Source organism: Polyodon spathula, chromosome 18, assembly GCF_017654505.1.
Source record: "Polyodon spathula isolate WHYD16114869_AA chromosome 18, ASM1765450v1, whole genome shotgun sequence".
NCBI lineage: Eukaryota > Metazoa > Chordata > Actinopteri > Acipenseriformes > Polyodontidae > Polyodon > Polyodon spathula.
In genome coordinates this window covers 2873919-2895410 of record NC_054551.1, presented here as the reverse complement: position 1 = coordinate 2895410, position 21492 = coordinate 2873919, and the positions used below count along the sequence as shown (strand labels likewise).

The window sequence follows — 21492 nt, the reverse complement described above, 5'->3', positions numbered from 1 at the left end:
TTGTATATATAGAAAAGGCAAAGGCTACACCAACAAGACTGCGTTTTAAACACCAAACGATATTTCAGTTTCGGTTCAGACATTTCATACCCTGTTCGACAATTTGGGACAACAGCCTAGTGAGGCTTGCAATTCATTAAAATTGTGAGTGAAGGGCCAAAGCCTGCCAAAAAAACACTAGAAGCTGCCACACCATTTCGTTTGCAACTCTGCGCTGTATTCCTAATTTAATTTTCAAGCCATATCATTCATAAAAAAGCAAACATTACTGATAACTACAGAGAAAGAGCTATAAATGTGACATAAAATAACTGTGTGACTTAATTGCAAGCTTATTACAAGGTGCAGCAGCCATACATTATCCTCTGATGATAGGGCCACTGCTGTCAGTGTGGTGAATGGCAGCCTATTGAAAGAGATCATTCAAACTTTCAACTTTAGCCTTGTACTGGTGCATACAATTCTAAATGCAGAGTAAAAAAGAGAGATTTCCAAAGTGGAAGCCGAGATGTACAAGAAGATTATTACTTTTACAGGATCTGCTCTTTACATAAAGGAACGAAATTACATATATGCATAAGTGAAACTTTCTTTTCTAGAGAAACAGCTTCTAAACCAGACATATGTCAACAGACTCTTGAATGTCACTAGTTACTGACGCAGCTTGATAAAGAAACTTTAGTGTGAAAAATAAGTCTAGGATTTCAAGCAAACTTTAGTCAAGCAAAAAAACACTGATAAGTCAGACTCAACAAGACTAAATCGGGCTGATCTCTTCTCCAAATCCTGTAATTATGGGTTTATTTTTATCCCCAAGATTTGCAGATGTCAATTTTGACTTCCTAAAACATTTTTCTCCTTTGCACAGAGGAACTCAGAAAGCTGCATACCCACACAAGGCCGGTGCTCCCTTCATCTTTGTTTTAAATTGGGTTTAACAAGGAAATAACCGATGTAAATATAAAACACGCAGGTGCTGTGATGCAATTTGACAGGCACCTCTTTTGTTTCCTATGCAGACTGTTATTATAAATTAATACCCATGTCATGGCTATAGCTGGAGCAATCTAGACATGTTTGTGCACAAACACGTTGAGAATAATATTATTTATCATAAACATTGGGAAGCGATGTGAGCATTCTGTTCTTCACAGCTTTTGCCACACCCCTAGTCAGCGTTAGGTTTTTAAATGATCCAATTTCTAGTTTCACAGACCCCCGATTAGCAGGTCTTGGGCTTCTTTGCATAAAATGACATTAGTTGGTCCAAGAATAGCGATACTCGTGGGCTGTGAAACCAGCCACTAACGTTTTAATAACTACAACAGCAACTTGTAACTTGGATTAATCTCATCTACATAATCAAAATGCCTCCTTAACCATCTGTTTTATATATGCCAAATTTGACTGTTCTCAATTTCTACACTTTTTTTTATTAATACTTTAATTGTTTTTCAAAATTAGAATTTATCTGCATGCTGATCTTCGACAGCTCACTTAGTCTGTGTTATCAATTGACTATATCAGTTTAAGTCTGTTACTCTGCCATCATACAGTTCCTATCTGGAATGTTATCAAAACAAACCAAGTCTTTACTTCTACCCCGCAGCAATCCACACTGAGACAAGCACTCGTTACTAACAGACATGGATCAGTATTAAGAGACTGCATTGCTCTCCCAGTTGTTGTGGGTTTTGTTCTGTAATACATCTTCAACATTCACTTACATGGGTCAAAATGTTTAATAGAGAATCTAATTGCTGGTACGATTACTATATATATATATATATATTATATATATATATATATATATATATATTATATTATATATATATATATATTTGATATATAGTTCTATAGCGGTGAAACTGCATCCCCCAATAATCAAGAATCGCCACTAACCCAGGCGATGTTGGCTTACTGTACTTCGGTAATTAGCTCACCCCCCACCTCCTGGTTACTTTCACAAGTAACTTATTACCTTAATTATATTTTCGAATATGGTGTCTCGAAACTCAAGCAATGCTTTCTTGTCAAACTCCCTCCCATGGATAATCCTCATTTGTTTTAAGAATGTGGATTTGCCACTTTCGCCGGCTCCAAGCAGAAGAATTTTAACCAAGCGGCGAATGGATTGTCTCTCCCGGGCAAGCATTAAATCGATTTCCCGACTGCGGCGTCTCGCCTCTCGCTCCAGGTTCACATCCCGACCCCTGCTCCGTTCTTTGCTGTTGCTGCGCTCCCGGCTGGCTTCAGCTGGGATCAAGCACCGGCTAAGGGTGCGCACCACGCCAGACATGGTGTGGCGAGAACAAAAAAATACAAACTAGTCTTCACTTTGTAAGCGATCCGTTAGCATTTGCTGGTGGGGGGAAAAAAAGTGCTTAAATAGTTTTAAATCACAACAGTCTTTTCAAAGAAGCGCCTGGACCTCAATGAAATCAGCTAACCTCTTCCGTGAGCAATATTTGTAAATAGAATAATATTAACTCAAAACGAGCAAGGCAAAAAAAAAAAAAAAAAGGCTAGGGTCATGCAATAGTGGCTATGGGATTGCATGCATCCTCTATACAAGGACCTTACTCTGAATCTGTCAGCGCAGTTTTATTCGGCAGTTTTTCAGCTGTTGTAGATCCACGGGGGGAAAAAAAAAGATTTCAAGCATCAGAAACCAAAGCTTTAAACAGTTAACAAACAACAATCTACTACGAATAGACGCTGGTGTTATAAAACGGGCGATAGGAACTTAAAATCTCCCGGGCATAAAGCGCGTTACAGCCGGGCTTACAGCGAGACGAATTCAATAAGGTTTCGAACACAGAACCCGGTGGGATGTTTCGCAGTGTCTCCTGTCTCCTGTCTCCTGTCTCCTGTCTGTCTCTCTGTGTCTGAGTGATCCGAGCTCCACCTCTCCATCCACACATCCATGCAACACCGCCAGGGGGAGCCACGAAGCGGAGCAGCCGGCTTTAAGAAAGGATTCATATTGGTGTTGGAGGAGGCGTGTCAACCACTCAGTGGAGCCAGCGGTGTATCCTTACAGGGGAGTTACTGTCAGTTAAACGACATCTAATTGAGAGAGAGAGAGAGAGAGAGATTGTAACGATATAGTCTGTGTTATCAATTGACTATATCAGTTTAAGTCTGTTTGTCTAGCAGCTCATGGTAATCGATTGCTCCCATCAATACAAAAGCGACGTTTATGTCATCAGGTCATACAAGACCGCAGTTGCCCTGGTACGATCCTTGGGCTGCTTTTAAATACAGTAATAGAGAAGACTGCCCTCTACAGACGAGTAGTTCTGTAGCGCAGTACATACCGTTTGCTGTTCAATGATCTGATATTGTTCTGAATTTTTTACATAAGTCTTTTTACTTACAAGGAAAAATAACTAATTCTATTACAATATATGTAAATACGCTATGAAGCATTGCAGGTGTAGTGGTTCAGTGTACACACGCACACACACATACACAAATCCTTATTAAGATTGTTGACAAGAACAGCTTTTGACGGGTTCTCTATATATGTTATCGCTATATCAAATCTGTTTCATATTGTGCTTCAGCAGTACTTAAACACCTCCTGTAGCTGGACTGGACGTTATTAGGCACGAACACGTCCGTTTAGATTACAGGGAGCCGAGAAGGTCGTGGCTTTTTGTCACTACGGAAGAATGTAACAATAGACACTGCGGAGTTGTACTTCATCGGCTGGTTTCACTGGTCACGATTAGCACTCGCCTGGAGCTACTTTACCTAAGTAACACTTCATAGTGCAAGATTGGTGCTAATTGGAGTCTGTGCGACTAGCTGCGTGCAAAACCAAGCAGAACAAACGTGCTTTTTTGTCCGGCTTCAGACAGGTTCCCCTTATGGAAATAAAATATATTGCAATATATTGAGAATATATCTAGTCTGTATATATTTCATTTCCATAAAGTCCACCATGAGAAATGTTCATTAAAGACCAACTCTGTAATAGCAAATAACACAAACAGACAACAGACTCTTTTTATTTAAACTACTCTTGACTACACGATGTACCAACCGTTTTTAAACAATAGGGGGCACCAGAACACTACGATCTTATTTTTCTTCAGATCTCACTTGTGGTGGTGTTGTGGTAAAACATCTACGACTTTAATACTGCATTGACGTACTTCTCTTCGTCATGGACTGTAAACTGTGATTAAAAAAAGAAACAAACCAGCAATTCTCAATGGAAAATGATTAGCTCTCTTACTTTGCTTAATAGTTTATATATATAAACTATATTTATATATTTTATATTTTATTTCAAATATTTTTTATTTTTTATTTATATTTCAAATAACTTTATAAAGTTTATATATATATTATATATATATATATATATATATATATATATATATATATATATATATATATTGATATATTATAGATATATATATCTTTTTAAAGAAAATGCCTTGTAAAGAGAAAAAATATATACTAGAGCCTGTTGGCTATCTGTTTATCTCTATTTAATCCCTTTTCATATTTGCAGCAACTTCTTGTGAAAATAATGATCAGAACATGATTACTGTCTACCAAATTAGGGAAATATTTCATTGCATTAAAATACGGCGCAATAATGACCAAAATAACATTACTAAAAGTAAACTTTTAACCTTTTTCAAAAACCATTAAACATGAATAAATGCATTCAAAATGGTTCTTCTTACTACAGCTTAAATTTACAAAGTTCAGACCCATATTGCTCTATTTGCACAGTATATGGGTATTATAAACCTATCTACTATATAGTTGGAAGTGTTGCTGTGAACCAATGCACTGTAGCGTATAAGATACTTAATGTGTTTAAAATAATTATTTTTATGCCCATCATTCTGTTACCCATATAAAAACAACCTGATGTCTGTCAAATACACATTGCAAATTATTTTTTAAAAAGGCTTAATTTAGTGTTGAGCTGGTGCTTTGATTCCCTAAGACTTTATAGATATTATGTGCAGTGAGCTGGGAAGCAGATTGACAAACCATCTGCTACAACCCATTGGGACCTGACCACTTTATCAATCCCACCTGGTCTTTGAATGCAGCAGAGAAGCTAAAGCCTTTGGATCTCATTTCTGTAGTTTTTGGCAAGATGTATAAAATGAAAAATGCACACAGATGTGCAGAGATGACTTGTGTAAAGTGAAAGTGTGTGTGTTTTCGGTTTTTTTTTTTTTTTTTTTTCCAGATGCACTTATATTTGTATTCAGCTGAACATTAAACAGTAACAATATACTTGCGAAAGTATAATTCACACCCCCTTGTGAATGGATGCGCTCATCACTGCTCTGTGAAAACAAAATAACAGGCTGTTGTTTATTCTGCCACTATTATAAATAGGTATGAGAGGCACATGTTTTTGATGAAGTTTGGATGGTAAGGACCCGAAAGTTAAAACGGCATTTAAAACCGTGTGTGGGCATAGATGCGAGGACGGCCGTTACAATTGTTCTTGAAAAGGTTCCTGTAACAGTTTCAAACAGTTAAAAGGAATCGTTCAGAAAATGCAAAACCTGCTGCTTCTGCTTAGAATTGTTCTCCTTTTGCAGAATATGTCGTCTATTAGACTCTCTGTTTACCCCCTCAACTCTGAAGTGTCGCACCGACAATGAATCTTTGAGTCTTGTTTGTTGCACTCGCTTCCTCTTTAGCAGAACGAAGCATTTGATAAGACATTGCTGTTGCTTTTGGTTTGGTTCCGGGGGAGCTCTCAACATTTTTGAAAGGAATGGTGTGATCCGGTACTTTAAGGAATCTCTTAATAGTTAAAACAGTTTTAATTTTTAAATGTGTAAACCCACTTCAGCTGCGCTGAAACTGGAGGTGCTGGGGATGCGGCATCATGGCTTCTATCATACACAGGGGTTACAATTTTGTTCAATGGCTTTTAGAACACCCCACTTAAAAAATTGTTCCAGCGCCGACCCACTTTTGAATGTGTAAAATGTATATTTCGGCTGTCATATCATTCCGTGCAACAAGCACGAGTGTTTGTGGCTGCGTCTAAATGTAAAATAATAATAATAATAATAATAACAATAATAATAATACAGTAAGGGACTGCGTGAATCTGTAGATTACTGGTCTGAATTATCCACTTTATCACATTTTTTTTAAAAGAAAGGCTAGCCTAGCCTACAATTTCAGAAGAGACATCTACAACTACCACCTAAGGGTATTAACTTACAGGATTTTGCCTTTCTAAGCAGAATGGGATTCAAGTATTTATGTATTGCTTCGTCTTTGTTTTCTACTGTCTTGTGTGTTTACTAAAACTGTTGTTTCAAATGAAATTGAAACGTCACCTCAGTGGCATTCAAGATTGTTTATTGCAACTTTGCACTTTGCACACCGTTTCATATTTTTGTCATGCATGTTCATTATTTTTGATAACTGATTTTTTCCGCTGTTTTGATGATGATGACACACATGATCCAGGTTTTTTTTTACAATGACAGTAATTCAGCTACCTCAAATACCACTATAGGTATTGAGACTACCATTGGGTGGGTAGGAGTTTGCTTGTGCAAGAGTAGGAGGGCTGGTGGGTGGAAAGACTCAGATTTCATTCATGTTAACAACAAAAAGTTGTAAAAAAAAAAAAAAAAAAAAAAAAAAAAAAAAAAAAAAAAAACAGGAAAGGAGAAATCACATTGATTTAACAAAAGTGCTTCAAAAGTGTCTTTTGTTTTCAGTCTCACACACTAAACTGCATGAGTTAAAAGGTTAATCTCTTAGTGGTTTCCCTCCTATGTATTCTTCCATTTGTTTTGGTGAGGTGGAGATGGCAATAATGGTTTATTGCCTTTTAAAACAGGCAAACTCCCCTTATAAAAAAGTTTTCATTTGTACTGTAACTTTGCCACGCTGTTCTACGGTTTTACAATGGTAGCATGGTTCACCATGTTTTTATATGGAAACCCATAAAGGGTAGGATGTTGCAGTACATTTTTCAATCTTGGTGTTTTCAGAGCTTGATTTTTCAGAAAATCAGTTTACTAGATTGCATACATCCCAATTAGTCTGTACTGTATTTATAACATAGCCTTACACAGTAATCCACCATTTTCATAGTTAAACCTTATATGAGCATATATGAATTGTCATGTTTGGACACATTTATGCTGCTATAAAATGCCACATGTTCACAGAATGGGAAGCATTCATTGATATTTCTTAGCATATTCAATGGACACGACATTTGGAATAAAAAAGATCTCCTTAATTGAAAAATAAGGCAATACAATGTATTCTTTTTATATGTGTGTGTGTGTTTATAAAAATACTCAAAAGATAATAAAAATTTACAGTGCGTGTAACAAAGTACAATCTGTGAATTGTAGGCTGAATTTGCTAAAAGGACCAGCCTTTTCTCCTGGTATAAAATCAAAAAGCCCCCTTTCTACAACACTGTAAAACAATGCTGGTCTGCTTTTAATAACACAGAAGTTGGTTTCTACCAATGAGGTAAAAAAAAAAAAACAACAACAACAAAAAAAAAAAAACATTGGAGAACTTGCATTTAGAACAATAATGAAAAATTATTTTGAAATTTAGTTGAACTGTTACATAACTTATTAACAAAAACAGCCCACTGTCTTTATATATAAAAAATAAATAAAAGTGAACGTCTAAACTCTGCTCCATTCACTTCCTTTCTACAACACACAAACTCACATTTATAGCATCAGCATGATACATTCAAACAACACACTGTTAGTATCATGAAACAAGGCTTCCAAACCAGTGTTCTTGAATATGTCTGAACAATTCAAACTTTGGGATAAACAGTTAAAATAATGTCTTGCTTTCTTTGCATCTTCTAAGAATAACCAGTATATTGAGCCCATAGGTTTTGCTTTGCCTGTAGAATATATGTTGAAAATATATCGGATTAATTCAGGTGCTCGGTGTACACAGGTTTGTGCAGTGGTGCTCTGGATAGTGCTTTTCTTTCGACAGCTCCAGAGGTGTGCGTTAACTGTCTCTATTAGTGACAAAAAGAACCTTTGTGTGGTTGTGCATAAATCCTTTCCACTGAGAGCTCCTCTCTCAATCCTTCTCTCTCCCACTGTTTAACCCAAACGAAGGAGAAGATCAGCGTTACCCTGGCCCCTATATGTAATCCCGCATGATATCTAGGTAAACGTTTGCAGCTGCCTTATTACTTGCAGCTGCCTCTCGTTTACCTTTCAAATCAATATGGTCTTACAATAGAGTCGCGCTTCTTTCCAGGCTGACCCACTTCCCTGACCCGGAAACGAACTGTCAGGCCAGCCCTTCCAGATACTTCTCCTCTCGTTCTTTAGCGCCCTCACAGGTCGGGAGGAAGATTCATCACCAGAACTCATCTTTCCGTCACAAATGCCTATGATTTATTACACCTTCCTATGCTTTAACTGTAGTCAACTTTTATAATAATCTTTATTTTTATATAGCGCCTTTCATAGTGGAACACAAGATACAAGACTAGGGTGTGTGAACTATGCATCGGCTGCAGAGTCACTTACAACAACATCTCACCTGAAAGACAGAGCACAAGGAGGTTAAGTGACTTGCTCAGGGTCACACAATGAGTTAGCTCGGCTTTGAACCAGGGACTTACTGGGTAAAAGCCCGGATCTTTAACCACTGGACCACACAGACTCACTTATAAGGGCTACCAATAAGGGTGATCTAAAAAGCTTTATCTTTCAACCTTTATTGAGTGTACCTTAACAACACTTCTAGTAACCCATCACACTGAATCTAAGGATCACTACAAGCAGCAATAGTTACAGAAGACACAGATTACAGTGCAGTCCTTGAGTGTTTTTGTAAAAGTCCTGGGATAGCTGCATTGTGGCAGTAAGAATCTGACATGCTTTTGCCTTGGTGCTTCAGCATTCCCGTTGTTAACAGTGACAGGTCAAGCTGTGCTGCATGCAGTAGCCCAGCTTTCCTTTAACAGTACAGTTTAGGAATGTTTTCACATTCCTGAAGACATCTCTCCATAATATTATTTGTCTTGCTAGAGTAATGCTTGGCATTTTGCGTTTTGACCAGATTGCAGTCATTTTAATACACCAAAATAAAATATAAAATGTAGTCATGTATTCCGCTATCTTTAGCCTTCCACAGCCAGTGTCATCATAATTGCAAGAGATGGTCATGACCTGCTCCCCTTTAATGGATTTCTTCAACAACCAACAAGAACCAGGTGCGTACCTAACAGTGTCATCATCGGTTCTACTGCATGAAACTTCCCACCATCCTTGTATGTCACCTAGTTCACCTGTGAGACAGTGAGACACAGAGTGTGAAGAAACCCTTTAGTATTCTGCACTGTGCTTCTTGTGGCTGCTGATAAACATGTTATTAACATTAAAAATCAACACCAGATCATAACTGTAGAACCATGGTGGGTTCCCATCAAATTGTGAACAACGCTGTCTGGGTTCCTACTTTGAAATAACGCATTGCCACTAAAGGGAACCTGTCAGCATAGCCCTCATCTAAATGTATCCTGTTGGCAGCACCAAGTTGTAACTAGAGCTGGTCCTGCTCAATCCAGACAGTCTTCTTCTGCTCTTCTAGGATTTTCTCCTTGATGACCTTCAAGAGGTCCTCAATCCCACTCCAAGCATCGGCCTCCACTGTGAAATAGAGACAGGGCACGGCCTCTAGCTCTTTCTCCTTTGCTCGACAGCTTTTCAGAAACTCATCTTCTGAGTCCATCTTGAGTGGCAACTTCCTGAGAAAGATGGAAAACAGCTGTGTTTTTTTCGATTTTTGATCTGCATTAAGATTGTGTGGGATGTATCCAAATCAAACCTACAGTGTGAATTCACTGTGACCTTTAATTAATGCCTCAGCTTTTATTTATTTTTTACATGTTTCATTATTCCTTTTTTCGATCCTCTCAAAGATCTTTGATCAAACTCAAAAATTGCTTCTTTTATCTCTTTTTTCCCCCCCAAGCTATGCAAAGTTGTTCCAGATTGATGTGAGTTCAGAGGCTTGTGCTTCAACTGATAGAGAATGTTTTTTACAATAAAGTCCTCGTACTGCTGCTTCATTATGTGAATCGTAATGCATTGAAAGTGTTCTTGTGTAATTATCTGTATTACTTAGTTCATCAAAGCCTTTGTTTCCCCAAATGTTACCTGAATTTCTTGATGTTTTTTTCAGAGACCCTGATGAAGATAATAATAGGATACATTTCTCTTCTGATCAAATCTTTGGTGCAGCTCAATCCAGCTTCCAACAAGCAATGCTTGTTCTGCAAAAGGGAATGAAAAGTATCTGCAGTGGAAAACCTCTCTTCTGAAAAAAACACACATTGGGCTACATTCTCAAAGTAATTACTCCAAATTGGCATTAGATAAATGTGTGTTTTTTGTTGTGTTTTTTTTTTTTTTCAGAAATGTGATGGCTTGTAAATAGTCTAGCTTCGTATTCCTTTCAGAACTGTAACTGGTAATTTCTTCAGGAAATAACAGCTTTGAGAATCAAACCCTTTTAGTTTAAATGATCATGTTAAAGAAATACGGGTAGGCAAACAACATATTGCACAGTTTTCATAGTTAAAGTCACTAGAAAGTGAAACAGGACTCAAAAGAGGGGGGGGTGCTCATTCACAACACAGAATTGAAACAGTATTGCTCACTTTCCTCTTAGAGTTTTATGTGGTCTATTCAATTAAATCTGAATACCACTACTGTGATAATTGGAATTTGTGCACCAAGGATATGAGAAACCTACCAACCTGTGAGTCTCTTCAATGCATTTCTGTTCTATAAAAATATGTAAAATGCCAGCGAAGGTTTTAGTGTTTTGAAGGCAGGTGGTGATTAGATCTGCCAGCGCTTGAATAGCCCCTGTATATGTTTATTCATTAGTTATCTAACTGTTGTGTCACATTTCAACAAAAAAGCACACTTACAAACAATGTAAACTGGTGTTGTGATTGAGGGTTACAGCTCCCAAGTGCAATTCTGCTGAATGATGATAAACTGCCAAGTTGGAAATGGCTGTTTTTACCTTTGCAGCGATGGCCTCAATATTTTCCGTTGTGATACATTCGAAAGTATTGGCATTCTTCTCCCGGGAGAAAATAATGGGCTCGATCTTTTGTTTCTGCAGAAACTCATCCTTTGTCAAAATGTCTAAAAGAGAATAAAAGAGTAACAGGTTATTAATAATGTGTCCACCCCTATATCTGCAGGGAATACTAGCTTAGTTATGAATCTGGGTTAGGGCATTGTATTATGTCGTGCATTATCATAATTGTATCCGTGTCCAAAGTTTCAAAGAAAAAATGAAGGTCACAATTCTATCTAGTAATTCACTAAAAATTCCAACTTCATAGAAATATGCTTTGATTAAACATCTAAAAAAAACAACAACTTTTTGTTGAAATGATTCCAAACCAGGAGTCCAGTTTTTAAAACAGCCTTCATAAATAATATTCTGATCTTATTCCTTCATAAATAATATTCTGATCTTATTCCTTCTTTTCTACTTTTTTATGTTGGTCCTTATTCTCAAAGCTACTGTGTTTTGTTCAAATCATTTAACACATTTTACCTAAATGAAATGAGTAGTTTATTTGTATGTTGGTATCTTTACTGGACATGTTTCCTTTACGGAAAGCTGAGCAAATGATTTTTATCGAAGAGCTTTGAGAATCTAGCCCTTAGCCCCTGAACTGCAGAACGTAATTCAAAAACGACCACAAAATGGAAACTCAGATATGATGTAGCCTTCATATCAAAGACAGCTGGAGCACATTTCTCCTCTGTACCTGGTTTGCACATGTTGAACTCCATAGCTCCACCTGCATTGAGCAGCTTGTGGACGATGGTTTTAGCGAGCGTGGTGGGCCAGAACAGCACAGGCCGCTTGCGCTGGCAGTGTTTGGCTGTGACGTGGCTGTAGGGAATCAGGTTCAGACTCTTGTTCAGGTTGTTCTCCGGATCTAAATCTAGCACTGGAGTGAAAGAAAACCCACCAGATTAACAGCGATGCACAGAAGAGTCATGCATTTAAATTAAAATGTTTTACCCTTTCATTACCCAAGTTACGTTTTTACCAGAAATGGCATCTCCATAACCCCAAATCACGGCAGTGCCACAGCCATTATACCCTGGCTTTGGTAAACTAGCTATGCTGACGGCACACATTTTATTTAATTCAGGCGTAAAGTAACTTTACAGAAATAGAAACCCACAGATAACTAAATGAAATTGTCTTCCTACACTGAAAACAGTATTCCTAGACCAGTACATAGTTCTGCAGTATTGCAAGTAATAGTTCTGCTTCTGTAATGTAACTACAGCAAGTACACAGCAGTTACCATCTTGTCTGACAGCTTCCAATGTGTGCCGGGTGGGTGTGGAGGTGCCTGCACTGACGATGCGCACACGCTCACTGCTGTTCATCCTCTTGTACTTTTCATTCCTGCTGATGAACTAAGAAATGGAAGACTGTTAGCTGTCCATTCAGTTTAAAGAATTTTTTGTACATGCAACATGAGGCCCAACAAGTGTTCTGTAACCAGATTGACAAAAGAGTCCCGCGTAATCTGAGACATAAAGATCTACTAGATATAATTATATATATATATATATATATATATATATATATATATATAATATATTATAGATTATATATACTATATATATACTGACTACCACCACAACTTTAAACTGTTGAAATTTGTTTGAAGAAATCATCATTCAAGTATTCAAAGGAAAACTCCAATCTTTTTCTTTTGTGTATTGTTTTTAACAAAGGTTTGCATCTTGGTTTTCGCCCATGGACATTGATCTTTTAAGGTATTGTTGAACTGTTCGCTCGTAAATTGCTTGACCATCTTCTCTCAGTTCTTGTGTCAAATCTTCTGCTGATTGCCCACATACTTTTGTCAAAGTATGAAATTAGTTTTTGCATGTTAATTTTCATTTTATGTAATGTAATAATTTGTTGTTTTATTAGCAGTCACTTTCTTTCTGTTTTTTTAAACTGCATAAATACTTTTGTCTGTGACTGTATACATACACATCATATATATTTTAGGTTTTATTACGCACTGAGTACGCATTACAGATTATTGGTCACAGCAGCTAAGAGTTTCTGCTCTGGATGTATGGATCCCATTGGTGCATTTACCTGTAAGATTTGTCCAAGAAACAGGCTAGCTCTGGAGAGACGAGGGCTGGATTTCGGATCTGGCTGAGGGGGCGTCTCCTCGGGCTGCAGTGTGTTCTTGAACAAAACAAAAGAAAAAGAGAGAGGTAATTCAGAAAACTGTTCTTCTTTTCATAAGAATAGGTCTGCAGTTCAGCACTCTATTAGCTCCAAGGTTCAATATCTAGTCCAGCTCCAGTCGGCCTAGTGTATTCACTGGTCCCATGTCAATGTTATACATTCCATTCAGTCACACGGCAGGAAGAAGCTCTGTTAAACAATGTCATAAACACCCACCTTGAGTCCTCGGAGTGTACTGTACTGACTGTCAGTCTCATCTCTGCTGCCTCTGTACATCAACCTCTGGATTTTCACAAGAAGCAACTGTTGGGCCCTGAATGCAACAGAAATGGGTCAGAACTCACAATAAAGAATATAGAATGTATTGCATAACCTTTAGATAGACCACAATGCTATATTCAAGGATGAAGGATATTTAATGTTACAGTTTTGGACAGGGGCTCCAGTTTCACATCTCTGTTCATGCCAAGGCTTGCTTTAAGTTTGGTATTCAATGGTATAGTTACACAAAGGGTAACTATACTCAATGGAGTGAACAGATTTTCATTTGTGTACCGTGATAACCTATCACCTCCCAAGAGTTTCCAAATATCCCAATAGCGTCACGGCTTCTGGGTTTGCTGTTCCATGTCTTTGGTTCAAGTTTTTCCTTTAGTGCTCTAGTTTAATAAATAATGTCACCTTTTCCTTCTTGATTTGATTAAACATTTCCCAAATTACCACATTTCCAAGACCACACACAAAAACTAGAGATATGGTACTCAAGAATGCCAATCCCGCGTGATAAACTTGTCCTTGTTGGGTTCACTGCATGTTGGTTTCCAGCACTGCCACATCTGATATGCAAACGACTACTGCTTGATTAGTCAGCAACAACTCTCTATTTCCATCTCCTGCTCGGCCTATTCTTGCTTGCTCTGATTATAATCAACTTAATACAAATTTACATAAAATTCACAAATAATCAAAATAAAATGAGTCTGCTCTGTTGTGATCCTAAACCCTCTAAAGGGGTGGATTCTATCAAATCATTCATTGTCTCTTTATTACTTGCCTTATATCCGTGTTCTATAGCACTGCTCAATCAAAATGTATTTTTTTGACAAACTCTACCCAAAGGTTTGAGTGTAAAACCAAAATGGTACAGTTAAAAATAAATAAATAAATAACGATAACAAAAATCACAAAGGAAATACGATCTAAAAGCATGACCATCTTTTTCATTGTATCATTCTCTGCAAACGCAGCGACAGCTCCCCAAGCGCACCTGCTGTAACTGGGTAGCGTTCCCTTTTCCATGTCTTTGTCGTTGCAGGTATCGACCCGGGCGCACAGCCACTCGTTCTTCCCCTGGTACATGGTGTCCAGGACATGCACGATCTCGTCGCACTTCACACTCAGAGAGCAGCTGTCCGCTTGCCCCGAGATATTCAAATTCAAGCGCACGTAGAAGGAGTCCCCAGATGTGACCGAACCATCATCTAATTCCTTCCGCAGTTTTTTGTAACCTGATGAGGGGAAAACGGTAGAATGAGAAGATTAAGCTTGACTTCAGAACATTGTGAAATATATTTACGCTGTTATTGAATTTGTTAACAAGAAGGGGCATTCCACACGTAGCGTAACATCTCATTAGCCAAGTCATCCCAGAGGTCAAAACATTAGGGCATTTGAATAGCTTTAAATTCATACACAATGCGGCTACACATCTGTTTGAGTTTTCTTTTGACCATTTAAAAAGCCCCTATTAACAATGAGGTACTGTACACGTGTTATATATGGGTATTTGTAGGCTTTGCTCTTTACCATCACAGTTGGGTCTGAAGTGCAGTGTAACAGGCCCATTGCACCTTTGCAGTGTCCAGTGTGCTTCCTCTCTAGTGCAGGTGTCCAAGGGCACCTTCTGATTCTCTCCCCTTATGCAGCCTTCAAGCTATATGGGACACATCAAACAGGTCAAGGACTCTGGGGGTATTTTTTTATTTATAAGGGATAGACTGAAAAGGCTGGGAGATTCACTGCTTGCATCAATTTTATCAAACAAGCATTAGCATCAGTTTTAAGCCAATGCATTTTGTCACACAGCGGTGCAGTTCAGTAGTTCAAAGAGCGTCGCCTGGACTGCAGCATCGCTCTCACCAGCAGGAGGTGTTGTCCCTCTATGAGCCCCGCCATCTCTGCATTGGATCCCTGCTGAACGGAGGAGATGAAAATCCCACTGTCGTTCCCGCCCACCAGCGTGATCTCTGACAGCAGGCTGTCCCCAGGCAGCGTGACGTCCTGCACAGGCCTCAGAGTGCTGCTGATTTGGCTTAAGGAGGTCACGGAGGGGCGGAAGGGTCTGGAGGAACAGGAAAATTGAAATCCAATCTGCTGAGTCATATTGTGATACAGGTCTGAGAATACTACTGAAATACAACTGTCACTCATAACCACCCTTTGAATTTAGTTATTAAACAGCTTCGGACCCTAATTGAATGCAGACGTGTTGTTAAATATTGATTTCTTATTACTAGTTTTGGGTCAGTTCTTTGTAAATGTATAGCAGCAATCGGTTGACTATTTAGAAAAAATGGGAAAATGCTTATCATGCAGCTGAGTTTACAGTGTAGACACATGGGAGTATAACCAAGAACAGAGGATGAAACAGCGGCGCGGACCTCTTACTGCTCCCTTTAAAGGCAGGCGTCATATCTATCTCTGAGATCTCTCTTGGATATAATGATGTCAATATGGTAATCCAAATGTAGGCGCAAACCACATTCCAGGATATTTAAAATTCTTTGCAGATGTTACCAGCCTAGCAGTGGCAGTACAAATATCCAGTCATTGAATTAACTCCCAGACTCAAATAATATACAGGCAGTTGTTACACTATTAATCATGAGCTTAATGGAATTGAACCAGTTGTACTATCTATAAAAATCATTCTGCAACGCACTGCCTAGGCGAATGATGAGAATATCACTCACAAGGAACATAAGTGATATGGGAGATAAAATATATCCCTGTGGCAAATTGCAACTCAGTGGAATAATATCTGTTAAAGGGTATCAACTGCTGCCTGTCATTTATTATTAATGGTTATTAAAACTACTCCTGGGTTTAGCTCAATGTGAACACCCTCTATGAAGAAACCACTTGTCAAACAATTTGGACAAATCAACCGCATTACACCCTGAAAGGAAGCCATCATTCTATCATCACATTAGTGTCTGTTAGAAATCCATTTACAGTGGAACAGACCGCATAAAACCACGATCAGCAGATGTTCAGTGCTTTATTACGTTCCACGAATTTGAATAATCCGCCAATTACCCAAGAATATTGGAGCATGTAGGATGGCGAGAAGTTGCATTTCTTGCAACACAAACGATATGCTATCTGGTATCTAGGGCCTGCGTGTTTGTTTTCCTGAAATACGTAACTTCAGGAATTGAGGTCCAGATCAGTGCAGAACTAACCCGCAGTCATTTTGTTCAGAGAGAAGATAACCTTGGCTTATTTTGTATTGAATTTTATTAAAAAGCTTTCCGGGTGTGAAATAGAAATAGAACCCAAATCTTTGCTGTTGTTGTATTTGCCATGGTTATGTAAAAAAAAAAAAGCAAAGACTATCAATGTTTATCATACCTCTCAAGTGAAAACTTCCTGAAAATGTTGCTGACTTGTTGCTCCATGTCGTAGGAGTCCAGTCCCTCAGACTGATGGGAGGAAGAAGAGGAGTGAAGAGAGGGGGGTCCCAAGTAGAATCTATCAGGATCTTCATCTACAATAGCAAAAAAAAAAGTTAAGTCACAATTTGCTAGACTAAAAAGATTAGGATAGGTACATCAAGGTTGGAAGTGAATCTAAAAATATTGTACCCATGTTTTTGTTTTTTTCATATTCCACCACAGGTGTTAGAAATAACCACATAACAAGCACATGGACTCAGTTCAAGACTGTAGAAAGACTCTTCAAAGCGCTTTGTGATGGTGGTCCACTATGAAAGGCGCTATATAAAAATAAAGATTAATTAAGAGGTCTGTTTCTTTAGAGAATCCCAACAGGTTGTCTAGATGGGACAAAGGGGCTGAATTCTGTGTCTGGGTGAGAGTGGGGAGTGTGCCTGTGGCTCTAACTGACCACTGTAAATTAAAACAATACGTCAAGCCTTCTGAAAAATATAGGGTTAACACTGAGGCCTCAGTCAAAAGGGACTATCTACAGGGAAAATGAATTGTCTCTAAAATGTACCAAAAGGTGTTTTTTTGTTGTTTTTTCTTCTTCTTGGCTGGTTACTGCAATGATTGTTGGTGTATTTTACCATCTGTGGCTAGGTGTACCTTTTAACTTACTATTTTAAATGAAACGTGTAGCCTAAGTCATCAATTCAATTAGAGAGTCACTAATTTGCCTATTTTTGCATTTTTCCAAGATGTTCAGTTCCAGGTTTGATTTCATATGCACAACAAAACAGAAGCAATGGGATGTTCCAATACATTTGCACACTGCTGTAGATGTACGTTAGCTTTATTGGGATTACCTGCTACAAAACCTCTGAGAACTGCTGTTCCACCTTTATTTTATTTTTTTTAATGCAAAGCTGTTGTGATGATATTTGATATAATTCCTTTAATTTAAAAATGAATGTAAAAATTTACCATAAAGCTCCATGTTATCCCCACTGTCAGAATCAAGATCCAAATTGCTAAAGAAAAGAAAAAAAATATATCAAATAAAATAATGAGCACTTTACCTTTTTATCAAACGCTATGAATAGTAGGGTTTTTTTTTTTCATTTCATAAAGTTTCATCGAGGGGAAATCAAAATGTTTTTTTGTACTTCCCATGCTGTAGTTTTAAAATCCTGTTGCAATTAACAAATGCACTTTTACATTCCTATTACATTGCACTTTAAAACACTGAAATGCGTGGGGCTGTATTTTCAAAGCCTGTACTCCAATTTGTAATGAACTGCTATTTTTTGAAAGAGAGGACAAAACTGTTATTTTTTTTTATAAACCTAAAACCAAAACAACTAAGTTATACAGTTATCTTAAGCACTCTCAATGGGTTTTGCTTTTCATTTCGCTATTTTTTTTTCTCTTTTCAAAACCTAGGAGTTAATTAAAGAATGGAGGAGACGCTTTGAAAAAAAGGACCGTAGGTTCCAAAGAACTAGCATTGCATACAGTGTTTTGATGAAAGGCTACAGGACGCACAGGCAGTGCAATTCTTACCTTCTGCATTGGGCACCGTGTTCTCTTTCTTTATGACGGCGGACTATGGAATCGTTGCACGGGGGCTCTGGGATTATACTGTCATTTCGACAACGCAGTGTCTGTGTACAAAAGATGTCAGTGCCCAGGATGAGGGGAAACATCGATTCCAATCGGCTCAATGCAGAAGTTAATGGCCCATTGTATAGGTGAAGGAAGGACAGCTTTTCTTGTTTGTAAAACAACACATTAATAAATTGGTGACAAATACTTCTGAAAAGGCCATTTGAGTCACCACAGCCCTAGTAAATTGTTACCCAGGTGTATTTTCTTTTTGAAAAGAATGTGAAGCACACTTTTGAGCCCAGACAAGAAGCTAAGAAAATGTGTCCCAATATCTGCTTACCAGTTTATTAATCACTTCACATCTATTGATGGAGTTGGATGAATTATTGAGGGAGCTTGTGTGAGTCGAGGTCGTGTCTGTCCCTGTGCTGGCTGCATCAGACAAATCCCCGTTTGCAGCTATCGCAGCTTAAAGGGAACAAAAGAGTATGTCTCTTGTCATCATCAGTATTTACATATTTATTTATTTTAATAACTGTGCACTGCTATTGCAGTTGAATCTTATCTTCATCTACAAAAGAAAGACTGAAAACTTTTAAACGCTTAACATATGCAGGTAATAAGCCCACACCGCTGTCTTAAATGACGTTAAGCATGTGTATGTAGGTTAATTCCACAAATTACCTTGAAAATCTGGTGGTTTGGTTAAGTTTATTGGGGATTTCGCTTTTGCAAGCTGAAAATAGAAGAAAAGAAAATCATAACCAAGACAGATCAAAAGGTATTTGAATATTCAGTCTCATATAAAGTCTCACGTTAATTAAAAACACCATGCAAGTGTTTGGAAGCCTTACCATAATTCCCTTTAAATTAGGTTTGCGTTTCAGTCTAGGAGAGAGTGGTGGAGGTTGGAAGAACTCATTGTCTAAAGGTGAATCATCATCAGAGTCTGGCTCAACCATGTCTTGACCGATAGTCTTTTGGCATGACTGACCGAAGGTCTGGGAGATGATTGTTAAGGGGATGTTTCTGGGCAAACTCTATGAAACAGAAAAAGAGATCATCTTTTCATCTTTTCATTTATTTGAATTGATTTTAACCTTCGTTTTCAGAAAAGAATAACGCACCCAAAACAAAGTTACCAAACCAGAAAAAAAAAAAAAAAAACATCTCGGATGTTTCATTTAGGGGCTTTTCATTTTGCTAATGATGATCTGGAGTACACAGCTTTGAGGATGTGTCTCTATGAGAACACTTTAAAGTTCCCAAGCACTTTTCAATGCGCTTCCTTAGATCTTAGGTATGTCATACCTGGTCCAGACAGTTAGCATCCTTGGACAGGCGCCGCATTTTGGATTCTAAGTTGACGATCTTGGCCTCCTTCCTGACAATCTCAATGTGGAGCTCGTCGCTCCTCTCCTCCAGCTCGCGGATCTGCTTGCGGTATTTGTCCTTGTCGATGAGGCACTGTGAGAACTGGGTCTGGGCGTCGTCACGGGAACGGAACGCCTGCAGAGGCAGCAGTAGCATGGTGGATTCAATCTAACTGCAGCCACCCTTGTCATTTCCCTGTTCTGTGGGACTTCATCAAGCTCTCTTTGTAACGTTTATCTAGCTCTGAAAACAGTTTCATGAATTGAATGTCGACATAGAGCAGGGATAACATAGGTTATAAGTGGTTGAGTAGTTTTTAATTGAACACCCCCATCACATTTTCCTACTTTCCTACTGAAATAGAATTGTTTTTGCTCCAATAACAAATCCTTTGATTTATGACTGGTACAGCTTGCGCAAAACAGAGTCGTAGTTAATGGTTTTAGTTTCATGGTAGAGTTAATTTCTTTAAAAAAAACACCTACAGTATACTTTATTCAGCTTTAGCATTACGTGATTAAAATATCTAAACAACCCTGATACACTTTTGTACACACACAACTGAACTCTTTACCTGGTCACGCTCCCGCTCCACCTCCTCTAGCTGGATCATCATGGTGTTCATGCGGTTTTTGTACATATCACAGTCTTTCACCAGCGTCGAGCATTTCAGCTCCAGATCTTCCTTCTCCTCCAAGTACTGTGGACAATAACATTTTGTTTTGTAAACATAAAATCCACTTGAGTTTTTGTTGTTAGTTCTGTACAATGTAGAGACTACTAGAGTTGCAATGAGAATGTTTCCTATGGACACTGTACAACGCTTTTACACAGGCAGTTCCCTGGCCTGGAGATCCCATTTTCTCATATTATATCCATGCACTTCAGTGACCCCAGCTCTGCCCGATATACAGTTATGTATATTATGTTATATGCCTGACAAAACAAACCAACAAGCCATTGATCTTAATCTTATTATTATACCTTTATGTGAAGAAAGATATGTAATCCATAAATGTCTTTTGTGACCAAAAAGACTGTATAGCACTGTAGCTTGCAAGCCATTTAATACAGACTTCCCACAGATCTGTATAGTTCTGCCTCATCAACGAGACTGTTACCAGACAGGCGACTAGAAGCCCAGCAAAAATAAGTTGAAGCCATTGTGCACAGCATGTTAGTGACCGTTCCTGCAGAAGTGAGCGGAAACTTATCGTTTTGCAGGGTTGACCCCAGCAGCAACAACTTCTTCACACAGTGAGAAAAAGCTCAGGATGTTTAACCACCACAGTGCAGTCATCCCTATGTGACACTGCTAATGTCTTCTTATGTTATTGCTCACAGGATGATAACCCTGCTAGTGGGTGCCTAACTGCCGCAAGCTGACTGCTCTGGCTATATACCTTGTCCCTGAGCTCCTCTGCTTGATGCACCTCCTCGTGTAGATTATACAGCCTGTTCACCAGGTCCTGGCGATCGTCCAGGGCCTCCTGACGATCGTGTTCCAGGATATCAAAGATGGCTTTGTCTGAGTCGGGCACAATGTGCTTCCCGGGCT

General features: G+C 38.4%; 2 protein-coding genes across 3 annotated transcripts in view; both read right to left on the bottom strand.

The window, feature by feature from the left end:
* The window catches only part of LOC121331272 (guanine nucleotide-binding protein subunit alpha-12-like), a 30188-nt gene extending 27712 nt beyond the window's left edge, over positions 1-2476 (bottom strand). Inside the window, exon 1 of the mRNA XM_041278550.1 lies at positions 1982-2476. Within this exon, the coding sequence (XP_041134484.1) occupies positions 1982-2299 (318 nt within the window). The 5' untranslated portion in view covers positions 2300-2476. The remainder of the gene's footprint in view (positions 1-1981) is intronic.
* Positions 2477-8546: 6070 nt separating this feature from the next.
* The window catches only part of LOC121294118 (caspase recruitment domain-containing protein 11-like), a 29551-nt gene continuing 16605 nt past the window's right edge, over positions 8547-21492 (bottom strand). Inside the window, exons 6-24 of one of the 2 annotated variants that reach the window (XM_041217697.1) lie at positions 21338-21490; positions 20509-20634; positions 19872-20069; positions 19415-19600; positions 19245-19296; positions 18901-19028; positions 18516-18616; positions 17937-17983; positions 16924-17059; positions 15430-15631; positions 15097-15223; positions 14558-14798; positions 13507-13603; positions 13192-13287; positions 12377-12491; positions 11825-12010; positions 11062-11186; positions 10185-10300; positions 8547-9772 (exon numbers count right to left, since the gene is read on the bottom strand). In XM_041217697.1, coding sequence (XP_041073631.1) covers positions 9568-9772; positions 10185-10300; positions 11062-11186; positions 11825-12010; positions 12377-12491; positions 13192-13287; positions 13507-13603; positions 14558-14798; positions 15097-15223; positions 15430-15631; positions 16924-17059; positions 17937-17983; positions 18516-18616; positions 18901-19028; positions 19245-19296; positions 19415-19600; positions 19872-20069; positions 20509-20634; positions 21338-21490 — 2637 coding nt within the window. In that variant the 3' untranslated portion in view covers positions 8547-9567. Of the gene's footprint in view, positions 9773-10184; positions 10345-11061; positions 11187-11824; positions 12011-12376; positions 12492-13191; positions 13288-13506; positions 13604-14557; positions 14799-15096; positions 15224-15429; positions 15632-16923; positions 17060-17936; positions 17984-18515; positions 18617-18900; positions 19029-19244; positions 19297-19414; positions 19601-19871; positions 20070-20508; positions 20635-21337; positions 21491-21492 lie in introns of those variants that run through there. The other variant, XM_041217698.1, reaches the window with a different exon arrangement.